The sequence below is a fragment of the Gekko japonicus genome, unplaced genomic scaffold (genome assembly GCF_001447785.1).
Source record: "Gekko japonicus isolate JY-2015 unplaced genomic scaffold, Gekko_japonicus_V1.1 scaffold3477, whole genome shotgun sequence".
Taxonomy (NCBI): Eukaryota; Metazoa; Chordata; class Lepidosauria; order Squamata; family Gekkonidae; genus Gekko; species Gekko japonicus.
Window position 1 is genome coordinate 139087 of NW_015169280.1, and position 18661 is coordinate 157747.

Below are 18661 nucleotides of genomic sequence, written 5' to 3' on the forward strand. Positions count from 1 at the left end.
CAAAAGAGCTCTCTCAGCCCCACCTACCTCACTGGGTGTGTATTGTGGGGAGGGGAAGGGAAAGGAGATTTAAGCCACTCTGAGACTCCTTCAGGTAGTGAAGGGCAGGGTATAAATCCAATCTCCTCCTCCTTCTTCTCAACAGCCCACTTGAACTGGGTTCGTAGTACCCCTGTGTTTCCTACAACTGACACTAAATCTGTACCAAAGGAAACTAAAAATTCCAGCTTTCACACTTGTCTTTTATCATGCAAAGAGGAACCCTCATGTGAAGCCATGTAAAGGAAAGAAATAGAATTGTCCTGTCTCTCCCCCCACCCGTCAAAATAAGGCATATAGTGGGAAGAAATAGGACCGTTCCATTCTCCCCCCACCACTCCATAGGGGATCCCCTGAGTGCTGGCCTTTTTCCCAGCCATTAATTTATGCAGACAAAAGAAAAAGGGGTGTGTTCAAACTCTGTGGGGAAGGCCTAAATCTTCCCCCTGCTCTTGTTGGCATCTGTGCCAGAGAACAGCCGCTCCACTTGGTGCCTATTTAAGCTGTAGGAGTCATTGAGGGGTGAACCTTTCACTGTTTGCATAGTCCCCTGGTTCAGTATCCGGCCACAGTCGTGCAAGAGAAGGCAGCTGAAATCGTGAACTGGCTGATATAAAGAGATCAATCTAAAGTTTCTCTTGCTACACTGAAATTTAGGACTCTTAATAAGGTTCATAGTATGCAGTAAGGGGAATTCCATGGTTCTTTCCTCTTTTTTAACGTAAATAAACCCCTGTGCAAACTGGAGCAGCCTATGCCTGAGAGGGGGAAAAACCAACACACACACACACACAGAGACACACACAGGCTAATAATAGGGTTGCCAGGCTCCAAGTTTTGTCTGGAGATCTCCCAGAATAACACCTGGTCTCTAGGTTACGGAGGTTGGTAACCTGGAGACAGTGGCTGCTTTAGAGGGTGGACTGTATGGCATTAAAGCCCACTGAGGTCCCTCCCCTCCCCAAACCCCGCCCTTCCCAGGATCTATCCTCAAAATATCCAGGAATTTCCAAACCCGGAGCTAGCGGATAGATAACCATTTCTCCAAGTCCTTTCTCAGCTCAAAGTCACCCTCAAAGCTCAAAGTCAACTGCTTTTTCACCCAAACAATGCAAGAAAATGCAGGAAACCTAAAGCTGTATTCTTTTAGAAGCCAGGCAAAGGTGCATGTAATTTCCTGAGCCTTCTAGAACCTCCCCCCAGTAGGTGAAATTTTAGCTGTTCCATTCTAACTGATCTCAGACTATTTGAGAGGCTCTGGATGATGCTGGCTATTTTGCTGTGCTGCTATTTTCTGTTACCGTTTAATGTTTTTCTTGTTATCGTTTTCTTGTTTTTATACTGTAATTGGAGATGTAAAGGTGAAGCCCACTCCCCTTCCAATTTAGTCGAGTGCTTCACATCTCTAATTGTAAGCTGCTTCAAAAATATTTATGAAGAAGAGTAGACTTTTATACCCTGCTTTTCTCTACCTTAAGGAGTCTCCGAGCATCTTACAATCGCCTTCCCTTCCTCTCCCCACAACAATCACCTTGTGAGGTAGGTGGGGCTGAGAGAGCTCTGAGGAAAAGGTGACTGCCCCAAGGCCACCCAGCAGGCTTCGTGTGGAGGAAGAAGAAGAGTAGGTTTTTACACCCCGCTATACCTTAAGAAGTCTCAAAGCAGCTTACAATCGCCTTCCCTTCCTCTCCCCACAACAGGCACCTTGTGAGGCAGGTGGGACTGAGAGAGTTCTGAGAGAAATGTGACTGGCCCAAGGTCACCCAGCATGCTTCTTGTGGAGGGGGAGTGGGAAATCAAACCCGGTTCTCCAGAGAACCACCACACCACGCTGGCTCTCCTATGTGGAGATACAGGACATCAGTACTTGAAGTAGGAAAAAAAAAAGTATCGACCCCTACCCCCCCATGAAAAAGCAGTTTAGAGGGGAACATGATTATCATTTGAAAACAAACTGAGAATGGGGGGAGAGGATGAAATGCAGTACCTTCTCTCCTCGCATCTCCTCCTCAGACACAACCTACTTTAGTCTTATTTAGGTTGTGTGGTGTGGTTAGAGTGCCAGACTAGGAACTGGGAGACCCAGGTTCGAATCCCTATTTGGCCATAAAAGCTTGCTGGGTGACAGTTTGACCAGTCCCTCGCTCTCTCAGCCTGACCTACCTCAGAAGCAGTGTCCCCTCTAAGCTGAGTTAGTGTGAGCTAGCTCACAGTTTTGTAGCCTCCGGCTCACACATTTTTGTCTTCGCTCAGGAAGGACGGCTCCAGAGCAAACTAATCGATGCAGTAGCCAAATCGCTCGCTTGGAACTTTAATGCCAGTAGCTCACAAAGTAGAATTTTTTATCACAAGACTAGAAGAGAAGAGAAGAAGAGATTGGATTTATACCCCGCCCTTCACTACCCAAAGGTGTCTCAGAGCGGCTTACAAACTCCTTTCCCTTCCCCTCCCCACAACAGACACCCTGTGAGGTGGGTGGGGCTGAGAGAGCTCTGACAGAAACTGCTCTTTTTCAAGAACAGCTTGTTATCAGAGCTACGGCTTGCCCAAGGTCATCCAGCCAGGTACAAGTGGAGGAGTGGGGAATCAAACCCGGTTCTCCCAGATTAGAGTCCGCACACTTAACCACTACACCAAACTGGGAGCATTGCTCACAAGGTGGTTGTTCTGAGGGCAAAATTATAGAGGGAAGAATAACACTATAAGCAGGGTATAATAACTAAACAAAATAGGTTAAAAACAAAACACAGAAGAGTTACTGGTAGGACTCCATTTAGTACACAGTTTGAGCCAGAGTTCTGTACTTTGACAGGGGGTTGCAAATGGCATGCTCTAGATGCTATTTTTAAAGACGGTAAACATAAAACTGATTTCTCTTCCAACCAAGCAAAGCCAACATTCCACTTTTTGAGGGCTAGCTATCTGTCAAGCAATGTACTAAAACAAAAAGCAGACTTTGAATAAGTCTTTAACACAAATGTTTGGGGAAAACGCATTCTTCGAAGTTGAGGAAATTACAATTATCTTCCCCTGTCTAGATAAAATTCCCCTGTGGGTGGTGTGTTTGTGAAGTTTGCTCATAATTTCACTTAACGGCCTTGTAAAAAAAAAAGAGAAAGTTACGAAAAATCTGTTCCCAAATCTCTCGTGAAGACAGATGGCTCGCAGTTACTTTGGCAAAGGAGGCTAGAATCCAACAAATATACTTACTTAAAACCCAAGAATAAAAAGTTCATGCTGGGAAATCGATCAAGCAAAAACAACAGACAAAATCTAGTGAGAATTTGTGGTGCCGCCAGTCTCATTAAAATCCTTACTACTTAAAAAAAAAGATCATTGAGGATTGCACTGATATCTGGTGGATTTTCTCAATAAATCCAGAGGGACAAGGGGACTCCCAAGATACAAGCTAAAGAAAAAATGAAGGTAGATACGTGGTAATTTACAGTGCAATCCTAAACAGAGTTGCATTTTCCTAATATCGTTGACTTCACTGGACTTCAAAGGGTCTTGCTCTTTTTAGGATTTCACTGTTCACCTCCAGGGTGGTGAAGGAGGGGGAGGAGGGGGAAGGGGGATTGGATTTATACCCCGCCTTTCACTCAGAGTCTCAGAGCGGCTTACAGGAGCGCCCTTCCCCTCCCCACAACAGACACCCTGTGAGCTAGGTGGGGCTGAGAGAGCTCTGACAGAACTATGGCTTGCCCAAGGTCATCCAGCAGGTGCAAGTGGAGGAGTGGGGAATCAAACCCAGTTCTCCCAGATTAGAGTCTGTGCACTTAACCACTGCACCAAACTGGCTGAGTCCCGAACTGTTTTGAGCCTGTGGGCACGTTTAGAATCCTGACACAGGTTTGGTGGCTATAACCACAAAATGGCTGTTGCAGGAAGCATAGCAACACACACAAACACACAGAGGAAGCCTAAGTGGCGGGGAGAAGAGGGATAATTGTAAAAATATGCTGGGAAGGAGGAATAAGAGAGAATAAAAGCAGCCCTGTGGTGACAGCTCACTGAAACGTTACTTTAATCTGCCGAGTCAATCGGATCTCCTGGCCCTGACCTGGATAGCCCAGGCGAGCCAAATCTCGTCAGATCTCAGAAGCTAAGCAGGGTCGACTCTGGCAAGTACTTGGATGGGAGACCTCCTTGGAATACCAGAGGTGGGATGTGGGGGCAGGCCTTTATTCAGCCACCTCTCTGAATATCCTCCAGGCCCCCCAGTAGGGGGTCAGACACCAGAGGTCGCCATGACTTCCAGGTGCACACATACTCACGCATGCGCACACACACACACACCAGCTTGGTGTAGTGGTTAACAGCAGTGGGCTCTAATTTGGAGAACTAGGTTTGATTTCCCACTCCTCCACATGCAGCTGCTGGGTGACCATGAGTCAGTCACAAGTTCTCTCAGAGCTCTCTCAGCCCCACCTACCTCACAGGGTGTCTGTTGTGGGGAGAGGAAGGAAAAGGGGAGTGTAAGCTGCTCTGAGACTCCAAGTGAAGGGTGGAGTATAAATGCAATCTCCTCTTCTTCTCCACATATAAAAAATACAAAAGAATTTTTTTAAAAAATAAAAATCGGATCTCCAGTTATTGGGCAAGGTTCCCCCCCCCCCATTTTCCAAAACTGCTTGATGGGTGCCAGGAAGGTGCTGGTGGTTACCCAGAGGGTACTATGTTGGACTCCTGCTTTAGGGGATCACTCGTGAAAATAGGGCTTCGGATGGGTCTGCGAGGGCTGAATTTATCCTCCAAGCTGTTGATGAGCACAACAGTGATCTAAAGTTAAGTTTCTTGAAAACCTTACACCAGCCGACCATTCTCCTCAGCAATTTTGGACCCTTCTTCCAACTGAAGTTGCTCTTCAGCTGAAGGAAGATCCACTTAAGTTGGAGGAAGGGCTGAACAGGCAAGAGACGGGCCATGGTTTTGCAGGGATCCAAGAACTTTTCGAGTACGACACACATCTTTGTTTTAAAGCAATGCAGTTTTTGTATAACTGCACAATGTATTTTTATTACATTATTGCATCTTAAAGAACAAGTTGCTCTTTTCTCTTTGGACCATTGTCCGGTGCCTTCAGCTGGGAGTTCCTGCTTTTTAATGTATGAATCTGTTAGTAATTGGTGTGTAGAAACGTAATGTAAGAAATAGCATAAGAAGTAATTTTTTGGAGTTCTTGTGTAAAGAGAGTGCCTCATCTGCAGTTGTCTCCTTTTCCTGACCCAGTGACCGCAGTTCCTTTCCTTCCAAAACACTGTGCAAGTTGTGAAAAAGGAAAAGTAGTGCTCTTTGGCCATGGAGATTTCAAAAGTGCCATAAGCTGCAAACCAGTCCTTTTGCTAGGAATCATGTGTTCGCTTGTCTGTTTCTTGTGCAGTAGTTCAGAATCTGAGATGGAGGAAGAAGAGGAGGAGGAGGAGGAAGATCGGCCACAGCAACCCACCTCTGACCTGGGCGGCGTGCCGTGGAAAGAGGCGGTGCGGATACATGCCATGCTGAAGGGGAAGAGCGAAGAGGATCTGGAGACTGAGAAAAACCATGATGTGGAGGAGGAAGAGGAGGAGGAAGAGGAAGGAGAGGAGGAGGAGGGAGAAGAGGAGGAAGTCTCTAGCGAAGGTTAGTAGATTTCCGTTTTCCTCTGAGGATGGATAGGTGCCGACTGGTAGCTCTTCCCTCTCTTCTTTGTTTGTTTGTTTTGTTTGGAAATCCTTAAGGTTGATGCGCTTGGAGGGGAGCTCTGTATATGGATCGTTGGGAGGTCCAAAGAAAATATTTTAGAAGCAGCAGTTAGGCAGTTCCTCAGACTGTTTTTTTTTTACTAACCTATCCTTTTCCCTCTTGCTCCCTGTTGTGTGCAACACAGCGCTCTTTTACTTTTGGGTTTATGAAGAAGTGCAAGCATTCATACCTGAGACTGGTGGCTTTGGGAGCCCAGCCCGAATCGGCAAGAACTGTGGGAGCTGGCTGCCGAGTAGAGCCAATCGAATTCATTGCCAGATCAGGTCGGGGTTAAGCGAGTGTTTGTGGAAGATTGGTTCGAAGTCTGAGGAGGTAGTTGAGCAGTAAGATGGAGGAGCAGGGCTCTAGTCGGGGGGGAGCTCTCAGGTACGGAGCTCCGGAAGAGAACCTCTAGGGGGCGGGGCGGTCACGTGGTGAAGCCCCGCCCCCTTCTTTACCCCGCCCTCTGCTTCGATCCTCATTCCGTTTGGGAATGAGGATGAAGCAGGAGGGTAAGTAGCCGGGCCTTCTGACACACTTCCGGTGATGTCAGGGGGTGTGGCCTTCTGTCACTTCCGGTGATGTCAGGGGGCGTGGCATATGCAAATAAGTTATGCTAATGAGTTATGCTAATGATCTCCGGCAGCTCTTTTTCTACAACAAGACCCCTGTGGAGGAGAGTTTAGACTCAAGGCTGAAACTGCTTCTGACAGGCAAGATCTCGGCCTGCTGCCTGTAACCTGTGGAACCTCCAGTGTTGACCTGGCCTAGGAAAATCTGGAGTTCCCAGACAATCACAGTTCTGGGTTGAGAACCAATCAGGTATTAGATGAGCAGGAAGAGAAGAAGAGATTGGATTTATGGGGAAAAAGAGTTTAGCAAAAAAACTCTTATAGGAAAAAGAGTTTAGCAGGAAGAAAGAGTTTAGCAAAACCTTTGCCTCCTCACCTGAAGGACCTCAATTTCTAGTTTTGCAGCAGTCCGTTCCTCAATGGCAGTTCATCCTTTTCTTCTGGAACTTCTTACAGCTGCTTCGGGTGTGGCATTAATTGCCGTGGTAACAACAATATAGCCACATGCCTGAACTCGAGGTTACCATCTAGGGCAGTTTGGCAATGCTCAGTGAGTCACACAAATGTTATGGAGAGAGAGGTTAATGCTGCCAGCCAGAGGGGACAGTGCTGCCTGAATAGCCTCAGGGGGTATCAGTTGCAAGCTGGAACAGGCAGAAACTTTCCTAACAAAAGAGGCATTTCAATTATTTAAAAGCTTAGGAACCACAGATGTGCAGAATGTTCAGCTTTGAGGCTTTTACACAGCATTTGTGTTACTTTTTCTGCAACGGTTGTTAGTGCGGGGAAAGAGTGATCTAGTGCAGCTTCCCTGTGAGAGCCAGTGTGGTGTGGTGGTTAAGAGTGGAGGACTCTAATCTGGAGAACCAGGTTGGATTCCCCGCTCCTACCCATGCAGCCAGCTGGGTGCCTTTGGGTTAGCCACAGTTCTCTCAGAGCTCTCTCAGCCTTACCTACCTCACAAGGTGCCTATTATGGGGAGAAAAAAGGAAAGGCAATTGTAAGCTGCCCTGAGGCACATGAGGCCTGCTGGGTGACCTTGGGCCAGTCACAGTTCTCTCAGAGCTCTCTCAGCCCCACCTACCTCACAAGGTGACTGTTGTGGGGAGAGGAAAGGAAAAGTGATTGTAAGCCACTTTGAGTCTCCTTAAGGTAGATAAAGTGGGGTATAAAAACCTACTCTTCTTCTTCCCCGCTGTTCCATTTCCTTAATTGCACTTGGGGATTTGATTCAAGTATCTTTGGGGAGTGTCTTCTCCAAACAAAGCAGTACCGCTTTCGAAACGGACCTCAGTTGCCAGCGATCTCCATTCTCTCTTGCAAGATGTGCTCAGGGCCTTTTCAGTAAACCCATTGAGCAGTTAGCCAATGGTGATCGAGGGCTTTAGTGAGATGGGCCCGGATTAGCAGAGACTATTATTATCGTGCTGCGTGAAAGGAGAAGGGACCTGCTGTTGAGCTACCAAACGTTTTTCTACATGGAAATTGTCAAGCTGCCACTTGAAGGTAATCCGCTGGATTTTTTTTGTTTAGGGTAGATTTACAGATCTGAAGTTCCCAGAAGAACTCCTTTTTCATGTGTCTGTTTGCATGTAATGGGGAAAGTTAGCTCATGATGATCTTAGCCCTGAAGGCCTCTCCGTTTAACAACGGATTTCCTAGGTAATTGCTTCTGGGTAAAGAAATCACTCGCATCCAGGCCCTCTTTGAGGCCCCGAACAATAATAACGGTTTAAAGAAATGACGACGCACGGCAACAAAATAAGGCAGCAGTAAAAAAGAGTGAGATGATTAGAATTGTTTTTTATGCTCCTTTTGAGTTTGGGATTTGAGACAAATGGCCTCTCTCCCTCCCCAGCTGATCGACTTTGTACCATATATATCGTGTTTGTGTGTGCATGTTGCCCGTGTCACCCATGACACAGGTAAGGTGCACATGCATTTGTCACGCAGTGAGAATCCCCACTTGACAGTGGACCCTTGTGGTACGTACATACGGCACAGTAGGAGAGATGTGTTTGCCACATGGTTACACATACGTTATATGCAGTTTTCATACATGAAGGTAAAATCTATCAAAATATGACAAGTACATAGTCACAATCAGTATGACAGTGGATTCTTGTGGTACGTACACACGGCACAGTAGGAGAGATGTGTTCGCCACATGGTTACACATACGTTATATGCAGTTTTCATACATGAAGGTAAAATCTATCCGACCAATTTAAGGCAACAGTGACCCCAAGCCATTTCTGGGTTTGCCCCCCCCCCCATCTCTGTGTTCTCTCTGATTGTCTGTCCTTCTCTTTTTCTTCATTTCGTTCTTATTTCTGTATCAATGCTATTTGTCGGTGTGTGACTCCCCCTGCTGTAGAGGGAGAGTATTACCCTTGGCAGAGTGAGCTTCAGCAAGGCCTCTGGCTTCAACATCTCTCAAACGAAGAGGACTCGGGTACATTTAAAGGTACCCTTGCACCGTCACCACTTCTCCCCACCACCACCACCCACCCAAGGCGTTTGATGGGGGGAGCCTCATTGTACAAAGAGCAGGTCTCGCATGAACCAAAATACGCTGCATTTATGAAAAAGCTTCTTTTTTCACTGCTAACTTCCAGATCGGAAGCAAAGAGCACCCTGTAAACCAAAGTAGAATCCCGCTGTTTGGTTTCTTGCCTCAAAAACAAACAGTTTGGTTGTGTGTGGATGAAAAGCTTGGCGTGAGCACCTGCTTCCCCTTTATTAAACTCCAGCTGCAGTTGAAAAAGTTGCTGCTGCTGCTGCCGTCCAGCTTCTGGTCCCGCTGTGTGCGCTTGTCTGAGAAGAAAGGCTGAACACTAGCTTAAGCACCGATGAGCAATGAGGGGTGTGCTGTTGGACATGTGCAACAAGCCTTGTTGTGGTGTGTTTTGCATTCTCTCCCCCCCCCCGGCCCCCTGCCAAAGCCTCCCATTTTCCAGACAAGGATTTCTGCCCCCAGCAAGAAATCACAAGTCATCTCTCCCCCCCCTTATGGAGTGGTTGCAGAGGAGAGCGATGAGGACGATGTGGGGGGCCTGAAGACCAAGCTCTGCGAGGAAAGGCTGAGGGGCTTGGGAATGTTCAGTCTGCAGAAGAGGAGGTGGGGGGGCGTGATTGCTCTCTTTAAGTATTTGAAGGGCTGTCACTCGGAGGAGGGCAGGGAGCTGTTCCTCTTGGCAGCAGAGGGCAGGACTCACAATAATGGGTTTAAATTAAGGGTGGGAAGGTACTGGCTGGATCTGAGGAAAAACTTTTTGACAGTCAGAGTTGTGCCACACTGGAATCAGCTGCCTTGGGAGGTGGTGAGCTCTCCCTCGCTGACAGTCTTGACGCAGCGGCTGGACAAACACTTGTCAGGGATGCTCTGGGCTGATTCTGCATTGACAGGGGGTTGGACTAGATGGCCTGTATGGCCCCCTCCGTGATTCTGTGATTCTATTTCATTATTATGCCAGAGAGACTGTGAGTAATAACACCTTCACTTGCGTAAGGCATGGTCAAAAGACGACCGTACCCTGGCTCTGACTCACCACTGTTTATATATTCCGCAGAAACATATTCCCATTTATGCCGCTAGCAGGGTGAACATCATTCTGAAACACAGGATTATTATTTTTTCATGCTTGATATTCAGTTGCAATAATTATTCTGTAAATGGGGAGCAGATTGCCACACCAACGGCTGTATTAACTGGCTGTCTGTCAGCAAGGCCAATTGGCTGTCCTCAGTTAAACTTAATGTCTTGTCCTAAAGCTGATACGGTGGGTGCCTCTACTCAGGTTGGCCTTTACCTGGGCTGAGTGAAACTTGGGCATGGTGAGGTGCATCATATCCCACCAAAATAAGGAAGTACAATTCCTGACGATCAGGCGAGGCCTGCTCTTTGGGGAGTCTTGCTAATTTTCCGTGCATTTCCCCTCCACTCTCGCTCTCTGTCCTTTCTGGTTTAACTCCTTTCCGGTTTCTAACTCCAAAGGCTGTGTGAGTTGGTATGAACACTAACCCTGCTTAACCCTAGGACTTGCATCAAGGGCACTTGGCGGCATGAGCCTTCGCCAGGGAGTCAGGTTTTTATCACTCACTTCTAAATCAATTGTTTTCCTTCAGCAGTTCCATTTTACATCATCGCGTTGTGTTGACTTAACCTTCATACTAACAAAAAGGGAGGAGAACAATTGATTTACACACACACACCCCTGCCTTAATTGGCTTCTTTTCTCCCTTTTGGATGTATCTTCTTCTCTGATAGTAGTTCCTGAAACTTAAATTGCTGGATGATGCTTTCAAAGACCACCAGAAAGAAAGGACATGCTTCTGACCTGGAATCTGAAATCTGAGCAGTATGCAACAAACAATTCTTAGAAGCATTTGTGGGCGGTATTACACATGTTGATACAAGTTGATGCAATTACAGAGTGCGGTCTAGCCAAAGCAAAACACATCAGCTGTGCTTAACTTCGGCAGGGTTGCAGCCATAACAGACAGAAAGGTACAATTATGTTGTGGAAATTGACAGCAGTGGAAGCATACCATTTTTGCTGTTGCTGTTTGAAACATCCATGGTTGCCAAAGTGTGCCTTTCCTGTTTCTTGTCAGTATTCATAAAAGGATGCTAAAAGGTACTGTTATTTACCTTCACGGTGACCTGCCATTCCTTGCAGAAGGTCCATCCGTTCCCTAGGGTTGCTCAACAGGAGATCTTAGCAACAGTATTTTTGTGAGCATCTCGCAAGCATTTTGGCATGAAGTCGATCTGAAACCTGGGATCCCACAAGCAAAAGGAAGCGAATGTGGAAGAAAACCTATGCATGCACAGTGCTGAACTTTTGCCTGTCTTCTCTTGCCAGCTGATCTCAGCAAGTAACTTTCTTTCTTTTCTTCCCTCCCCTTTCCTGCATTTCCATTCCCACGGCATGTGCTCCTTTTCTTCTTTCTTCTCTCCCCCTCCCCCGTTCTCCTTTACCATTCCACCAACACGATCTACCCTTGTCTGATAGCTGGAAACCTGAGGCTGCAACAGATAGTAAATCCGGTTGATCCCCTGGAGATCTTGGCAGATGTGCACTGGACACACATCCGTCAGAAAGAGGAGGAGGAAAAAGTGGGCCCTGCCTCTAAGTCCTCCACCTCCAGAGGTAAACCTCCCCCCCCCCCCCCCAGTGTTGGCTCCCCTACCTCATCAGGGCATTTGTTCCCTATCAGTTTGATCTTCAGGATGGAAGGCCAAATCTTCTTCCAACATGAGAGTGAATGTTCCTTTTTTTAAAAAAAAAAATTGGATTTCAGGTTATGTCAGGCCGACAAAAGAAGATTTTCCTGGCTTGTTTCTCTGGTTCCGTTTGCATTTTTTGATGCCCTCCTTTATTTGGGAATGTAATTGCTATGATTTCTCATAAGCTGCTGCTACTAGAACAGAATGAGAGCTCTGAACTTGCCTGAACCCTATGTCTGGTACAGTTTTTACATGCTTATGAAAGGGATTGTAGTTAGCTTTTCAAAGGAACGGTTATTTAATGGGCCAGGTTTTGGTGCAGCATAGATGCCCCCAAGCTGGTGTACAAGCTGCTGATTCCGCTTTGCTTAGCACTGAACGAGCACGACCTTTCTTAGGGGTAGGCCATAGCGCAGTGGTAGGGCGTATTCCGTGCATACAAGGAAGTCCAGGTTTCAATGCATAGCTTTCCTTTGTTTTGAACAGAGATAGCCAGGTCTAGAACAGGCCCCTGAAAGCTGCTGTCGCTCGGAATAAGACAATACGGGGGATCAATGGAATGGTGATCGGATCAAGAAGCATAAAGAAGCTTCCTTATGTGCTTATGCATTAATCTTAACTCAGTTTGGCAGCTTTTGGCACTGTTCTTTGTATCAGGAGGGGATTTAAGAAATAATGAATAAGAACAGGAATACTAGTTACGAACTGCAGCCTGTTATCATCATACATCTGCACTCTGTTTTAGCAGGAATTACCTCGATAATTTCTCCTACCATCTTCAACAACAGAAGATGTGTCTTGCCTCAGAGGGTTGCAGGAAAGGACTGAAAGTGGAACACACTTCCAGCTTCCTCATCCTTCCCTGTACCCTGTACCTAGCAGCGGTGTCAGAGCTGGGGATAATCCCGCCCCTCAGAAGGTTGATTAAATCCTGTCACTGCAGGATTAGGAAGGTGTCTATTCTGGAGGAGTCTAACTTTGGGTTTGTGGGACGATGAGAAAGCTGCAACCCCAGAATCACAATCCTGATGTATGTTTATATTCACAGGTCTTAGCTGCTCTGGGAATCTGTGGCTATAACAGAGAAAGCTGCAAGCCCAGAATCACAATCCTGATGTATGTTTATATTCACACGTTGGATATAATGGAAGGCTAATCTCACAGTCAACCTCCATGCAAGGTCTTAGCTGCTCTGGGAATCTGTGGCTATAACAGAGAAAGCTTAGAGAGAGAGAGGCCTAATGCAAAGAAGGGGAAATGAAATGGGAAGGAAAATTTCTAAGGACCAATTATAGATTAGATCAATGATTGAAGTATAATCAACAAAAAATGGTTAGAACGTCTGAAGAGCCTAGAGCAAATTGCTGTTCTCCACTTGGTGCTGTTTTCCTCACTTGGAATATTTTCCTCAGTTCTGGAGGCCATAATCAAAGAAAGATACCAGTAATTTTAAAGGATTTAATGAAGAGGGCTCTACGAGGATGGTGAGAGTTATAGGGAAAGTACAACAGAGTCGAGTGTATTTGGCCTAAGAGATGACAATATATACATTATGGATGTGATGGCTGCTTTGGATGTCAGAAAAAGGAGGATTGTACACACATGCGCCCTGAGGGCAAAAAGGCAAAATAATGAATTTAAATGATAATAAGATTGTTTTGGGGGGGGAATCTCTAAGGACAAAGATCTCACAATTGCTGTAAGCAAAATTCATTTCGCCTTAGGACATTCCCTCTAAAGTTTAAGAAGGGAACAAATCAATTTAGAGGGGCACCTGTAAGGGATGTTTCTGGTATGGAGTCACCTGTCTCTGGCCTTAGGCATATTGCTACATGCTCCAAGTTTCACACTGTGACAGGCCTTTTCTGCCCACTCAGCCTCCTATGATTTTGGGGAACCACGTTTGTTTTAAACTGTGACCCTTCCCCTCAGTTACCAGGTATTTTTAGGACAGCAAGTGCAAAACGGCTTTGGGTTCGCTGCTGTGAGGTAAGTTTTGTGGAGATCATGGAGGCAGGATTTGTATATAAACAACAAAGAAGACTGATCTATTTACAGGTTGCTTACAAGGAATGGCTCAGTAGCACAGGTCTCCAGGTAGTCAGAGGAGAAACCTGGCTGAGGCACATAAATTTAAGCTAGTCGTGGCTTCAGCGTGTAGTTTAAATTTTCTACAGTGCTTTCAGGTCCAGACAGGCTTCTGCTGATGAGCCACTAGGTTGGAGCCTCTCGCACGCAGAGGATAACACCCATACCACCTTGCTCTTTCCCAAGAGTCAGAGAGAGGCCTAATGCAAAGAAGGGGAAATGGAATGGGAAGGAAAATTTCTAAGGACCCAATTACAGATTAGATCAGTGACTGAAGTATAATCAACAAAAAACGGTTAGAACTTCTGAAGAGCCTAGAGCAAATTGCTGTTCTCCACTTGGTGCTGTTTTCCTCACTTGGAATATTTTCCTCAGTTCTGGAGGCCATAATCAAAGAAAGATACCAGTAATTTTAAAGGATTTAATGAAGAGGGCTCTACGAGGATGGTGAGAGTTATAGGGAAAGTACAACAGAGTCGAGTGTATTTGGCCTAAGAGATGACAATATATACATTATGGATGTGATGGCTGCTTTGGATGTCAGAAAAAGGAGGATTGTACACACATGCGCCCTGAGGGCAAAAAGGCAAAATAATGAATTTAAATGATAATAAGATTGTTTTGGGGGGGGAATCTCTAAGGACAAAGATCTCACAATTGCTGTAAGCAAAATTCATTTCGCCTTAGGACATTCCCTCTAAAGTTTAAGAAGGGAACAAATCAATTTAGAGGGGCACCTGTAAGGGATGTTTCTGGTATAGAGTCACCTGTCTCTGGCCTTAGGCATATTGCTACATGCTCTAAGTTTCACACTGTGACAGGCCTTTTCTGCCCACTCAGCCTCCTATGATTTTGGGGGACCGAGTTTATTTTAAACTGTGGCCCTTCCCCTCAGTTACCAGGTATTTTTAGGACAGCAAGTGTAAAACGGCTTTGGGTTCGCTGCTGTGAGGTAAGTTTTGTGGAGATCATGGAGGCAGGATTTGTATATAAACAACAAAGAAGACTGATCTATTTACAGGTTGCTTACAAGGAATGGCTCAGTAGCACAGGTCTCCAGGTAGTCAGAGGAGAAACCTGGCTGAGGCACATAAATTTAAGCTAGTCGTGGCTTCAGCGTGTAGTTTAAATTTTCTTCAGTGCTTTCAGGTCCAGACAGGCTTCTGCTGATGAGCCACTAGGTTGGAGCCTCTCGCACGCAGAGGATAACACCCATACCACCTTGCTCTTTCCCAAGAGTCAGCCCAAATGGTATGAGGTCTGCTCATCACCAGAGACAGGCCTAACAGCCAGGTACTCTGTCCTCTCCCAGAAGTGAAGCTAAACCACTCTGCCACGCCCCCAGGCAGAGCTACCCTTCTAACTGTCTGTTCTGGCTGAGCCAGACCTAAAATTATCCCTGCCCTCGCACTGAGGCAGACCCGGACCCTCTCCTGCTGTGCTTCCCTCCAGCCTTCCGTCCCACTTCCGAAAGGCGGTTGGATACTGGAGCAGCGGTCCCATAGGCTCAGCTGAGTGGCTGTTTTTCCCTTCGGGGGTGGGACAGCCTCCCGTCTGTCACACATACATTTACCTGCTCTGGGAATTCAGGGCTTCTTAGGTTGGGCACCGTCATCCTGGTGTGGATTTGGAACAGCAATAAACTTCCTGAAAATTCTGACTGCATGGAGTGGTGAGAACTTACAGGCCCAGGAACACAATCCTGGCATACGTTGGTATTCGTTATGTCAGATGTAATAGAAGATGGACCTCATCGGCAGCATCCATGTATAAGTTGGGGGATGCTGTGAGAATTCTTCCAGTCTACTTAGTTTGGAAGAAATTGAGTATGCAGACTTGCGAATTCTCCTGCATTGCCTTTGACCTTCTTACAGAGTTAGAGTGGTGGACTTATTGGGGCACTGGGCCCTTTCCTGGCATTGGGGCCCCATCAGATATCCAACCTTACCGTCCTCTGGAGCTTAAGCCAGGTATGTCAGTCCCAGGCTAATGATTCTAAGGGGCCTTCTAGAAAGTCATGTGGTGGTGTTACACTTCTGGTGCAGGCAATCCCAGAACTTTCGCTCTGGGTAATGCTACAGGTGGAGAGAGATACCAGTCTCCTGGTATCCAAAGAGCAATTTGCACTCACTTGAGGGGGGAGGGGAAATAATACAATATCCAGCCTGTTTGGGGTCCAGACAGCCATTAGTCTTTTCCTAATCATCTGCACTGTCATCTCTTAGCTAAATAGAAGATTGCCTTGTACAACTGTACATGCTCTGCTGCCGCCATAGAATTGATTACTTATTCGTTTTAAATGTTAGAGTAAGGCATGTGATTGTTGCTGTAAGAGAGGATACCTGCTCACTCTATGACTCTGCACTTCCCAGATGTCAAAAAATGCTGTTTCTAAGTACTGTCTTCCTGCTAGGGTTGCCAGGTCCCAGCGGGATTTCCCCTGCTTTGAAGGGCTTCGATCCGCTGCCATCCAGCTGGCTGGTGGGGAAAACCCCATCCCCAAACAGGGACGTTGTCATGTGATGTCCCCGATGTGATGACGTCACTTCCGGGTGATGTCATCGGGCCGGGGACGTCACACAGTGATGCTCTGGTTTTGGGGCAAACTCTATGGTTTTGAAAGCAAAAACCCACAGAGTTTTGCCCAAAACCCAGAGTGTTGCGTGTGATGTCCCATCCACCCCTGGAACACTCCTCAAATTCCCTCACCGTGACGGCAAGGGGACCTGGCAACCCTACTTCCTACTTATCAGTGTAATCATCCTATCCCAGGATGTATTATTTTTTGTGGGGGGACTCTCATGCAGGCAGTCTTTATCTTTCTGGCCATGCCCTTCAATTCTCAGGCTTTGTCTTCCCAAATACATGTCCCTTCCCCTCTTAACATCCATTTCAAGAGGCTCTCTTCAAGTTTGAGCCTCCCCCAACGTGAGCATGCTTGGTTGCTGTGGTTGCCACAGCTAAGAAGGCCATGCCTTAAGCCTCTGAGATTTTATTTCTCAAAGAAAGGAGGCATCCCTGGACTCAGAGCTCCCCCTTCCCTCCCCGGCAGGATCTCAGAGTCGGAGGCAGATTTGTATGGGAGTAGATTTTCTTTTAAGTTTCGCCTCTTTGACATGAATTTAGCTTTCTAGTTTATGTTGCCTTCTGGTTTGTGTCCTTTGAATTTGTTCTTCCTCTTAGCTTCTTGATTTTAGTAAGCTGCGTGTTGGTCTTTTCCCATCTCCACGTTAATTCATCTAACCCAGGTAGGGTTTGGCCGTGTTGATGTTACACCGTTAGGAGAGGCAAGGCAAGAGTAAAACACTCCATTAAGTCAAGGTAGACTGTACACTGGCTTTGATTCAGCCTCATTCGGCATTGCCTGTGGTGGGCCAGGGAAGACCTTGTGGGTTGGTGGAGGGTGGAACTGACGGGAAAGAAGGAACAGGAAATGGCAGCATGGAAGATGCAGGGATGCAATGAAGAAGAATCTGCAGCAGATGAGATTGCCAGGAGAGGAAGAGAGCTGAGTCTTGGGGTCTGCGTGGCATCTCACGCAGGGGTGCAGGACAGATGCAGGGGAATAAGGGAGACAGACTGAGCACTTAAGGAGAGAGTGGCGCAATAGTGATGGAGGCAAAGATGGATTCGGTTAGCAGAATGAAGAGAGGAAAGGGCAAAAGAGGTTTGCATCATCAGAGCATGGACAGAGGGTTACCAGCTAACTGCAGGTGGGCAGTAAAGATAGCCAGCAGCAACAGCAGCAGCTGATATCTGGTGCCAAAAGTTCACTCTGCCTTCCTCTCCCCTTCTTTTTGGAGACCCTCTCATGTTTGTTTCCTTTCTTTTTGGGGACCCTCTCATGATGTCTGGTCTTCCCCCTGCCTGCTTCTTTTTGTTTCTCCTCTCTTCTAGCACATGGTACGTTTCCCTCCATGATGTTTCTGTTTCGAAATATTTATTTGCGTGCTCTGAAATTTATCATCCTTTTTATTTTATTTTATTTTTAATTCAGCATCCGACCTACCCTCCGTACGCCACGAGGCGGTGCAGGCGTGGCTGCAAACAGTCCCAGGAGGTAGTTTTGGTGACGTTCCTCTTTACAGCTCACAAGTAACCCTGCCCGCCACCGCTGGCGCTGCCACCTTGTCTGCGTTTTAGCGTCCCAACCGCTGGCCCCCTTTTAACAACCGAACTGTGCCTTTGCCGCTGTTGCATGCTGGAGGGAGGGGGGTTAGGAGCAGAAGGCAGCGGGCTGCATGTCTCACTGAGATGGTCCATTCTTGCATGAATTGGATTTCCATCTTAACCAGGCCCAAAGGAAAAGGATGTCCTGTAAAATATGAAGGGAATGCAGATGTTTGAGAGCAGAAAGTAAGTGTTACGGTTCTGACTTAGGCAAATAGGACCTCTTTAAACATCACACACACACACGTGTTGCAGTACCACACATAAAAATTTGGTTCTTTCACTGTCCAGTTTTATAAACTGCTAAGTAAAAGGTGGAAGGTCAGTAGTTCAGCAGTTCGAGACCTGGGTGCCGCATGACCGAGTGAGCTCCCATCTCTAGTTCCAGCTCCTGCCAACCTAGCAGTTCGAAAGCAAGAAATTGCAAGTAGATAAATAGGTACCACTTCAGTGGGAAGGTAACAGCGTTCCGCGCGCCTTGGTGTTTAGTCATGCCGGCCACATGACCACGGAAACGTCTTTGGACAGCGCTGGCTCTTCGGCTTTGAAACGGAGATGAGCACCGCAACCCTAGAGTCGGATTCGACTGGCTTTCGAGCAAGGGAACCTTTACCTTTACCTTTTTAAGTAAAAGGTAGATTAGTGTTATCCCCATATTACAGATAAGGGCGAGGTTAAGAGGTAGCAGGTTGCCTGAAGTCTCCTACTTAGTTTAGGTTTGAACAGAGGATGTTCTAGTTCACAGCTGTCACACTTCACTACCGACTTGTTCCTTGCATGCACCATCCGTGGACAAGCAGCAGTGTGTGGTCCAGGCAACTGCGTGGAGCCTCTT

At 46.8% G+C, this 18661-nt stretch overlaps 1 protein-coding gene across 1 annotated transcript in view; it reads left to right on the forward strand.

Moving 5' to 3' along the window:
- The window catches only part of LOC107114958 (protein-methionine sulfoxide oxidase MICAL3-like), a 125270-nt gene that overhangs the window by 47157 nt on the left and 59452 nt on the right, over positions 1–18661 (forward strand). The window contains exons 10-13 of the mRNA XM_015416565.1: positions 5423–5661; positions 8713–8802; positions 11354–11491; positions 17654–17716. Coding sequence (XP_015272051.1) covers positions 5423–5661; positions 8713–8802; positions 11354–11491; positions 17654–17716 — 530 coding nt within the window. The remainder of the gene's footprint in view (positions 1–5422; positions 5662–8712; positions 8803–11353; positions 11492–17653; positions 17717–18661) is intronic.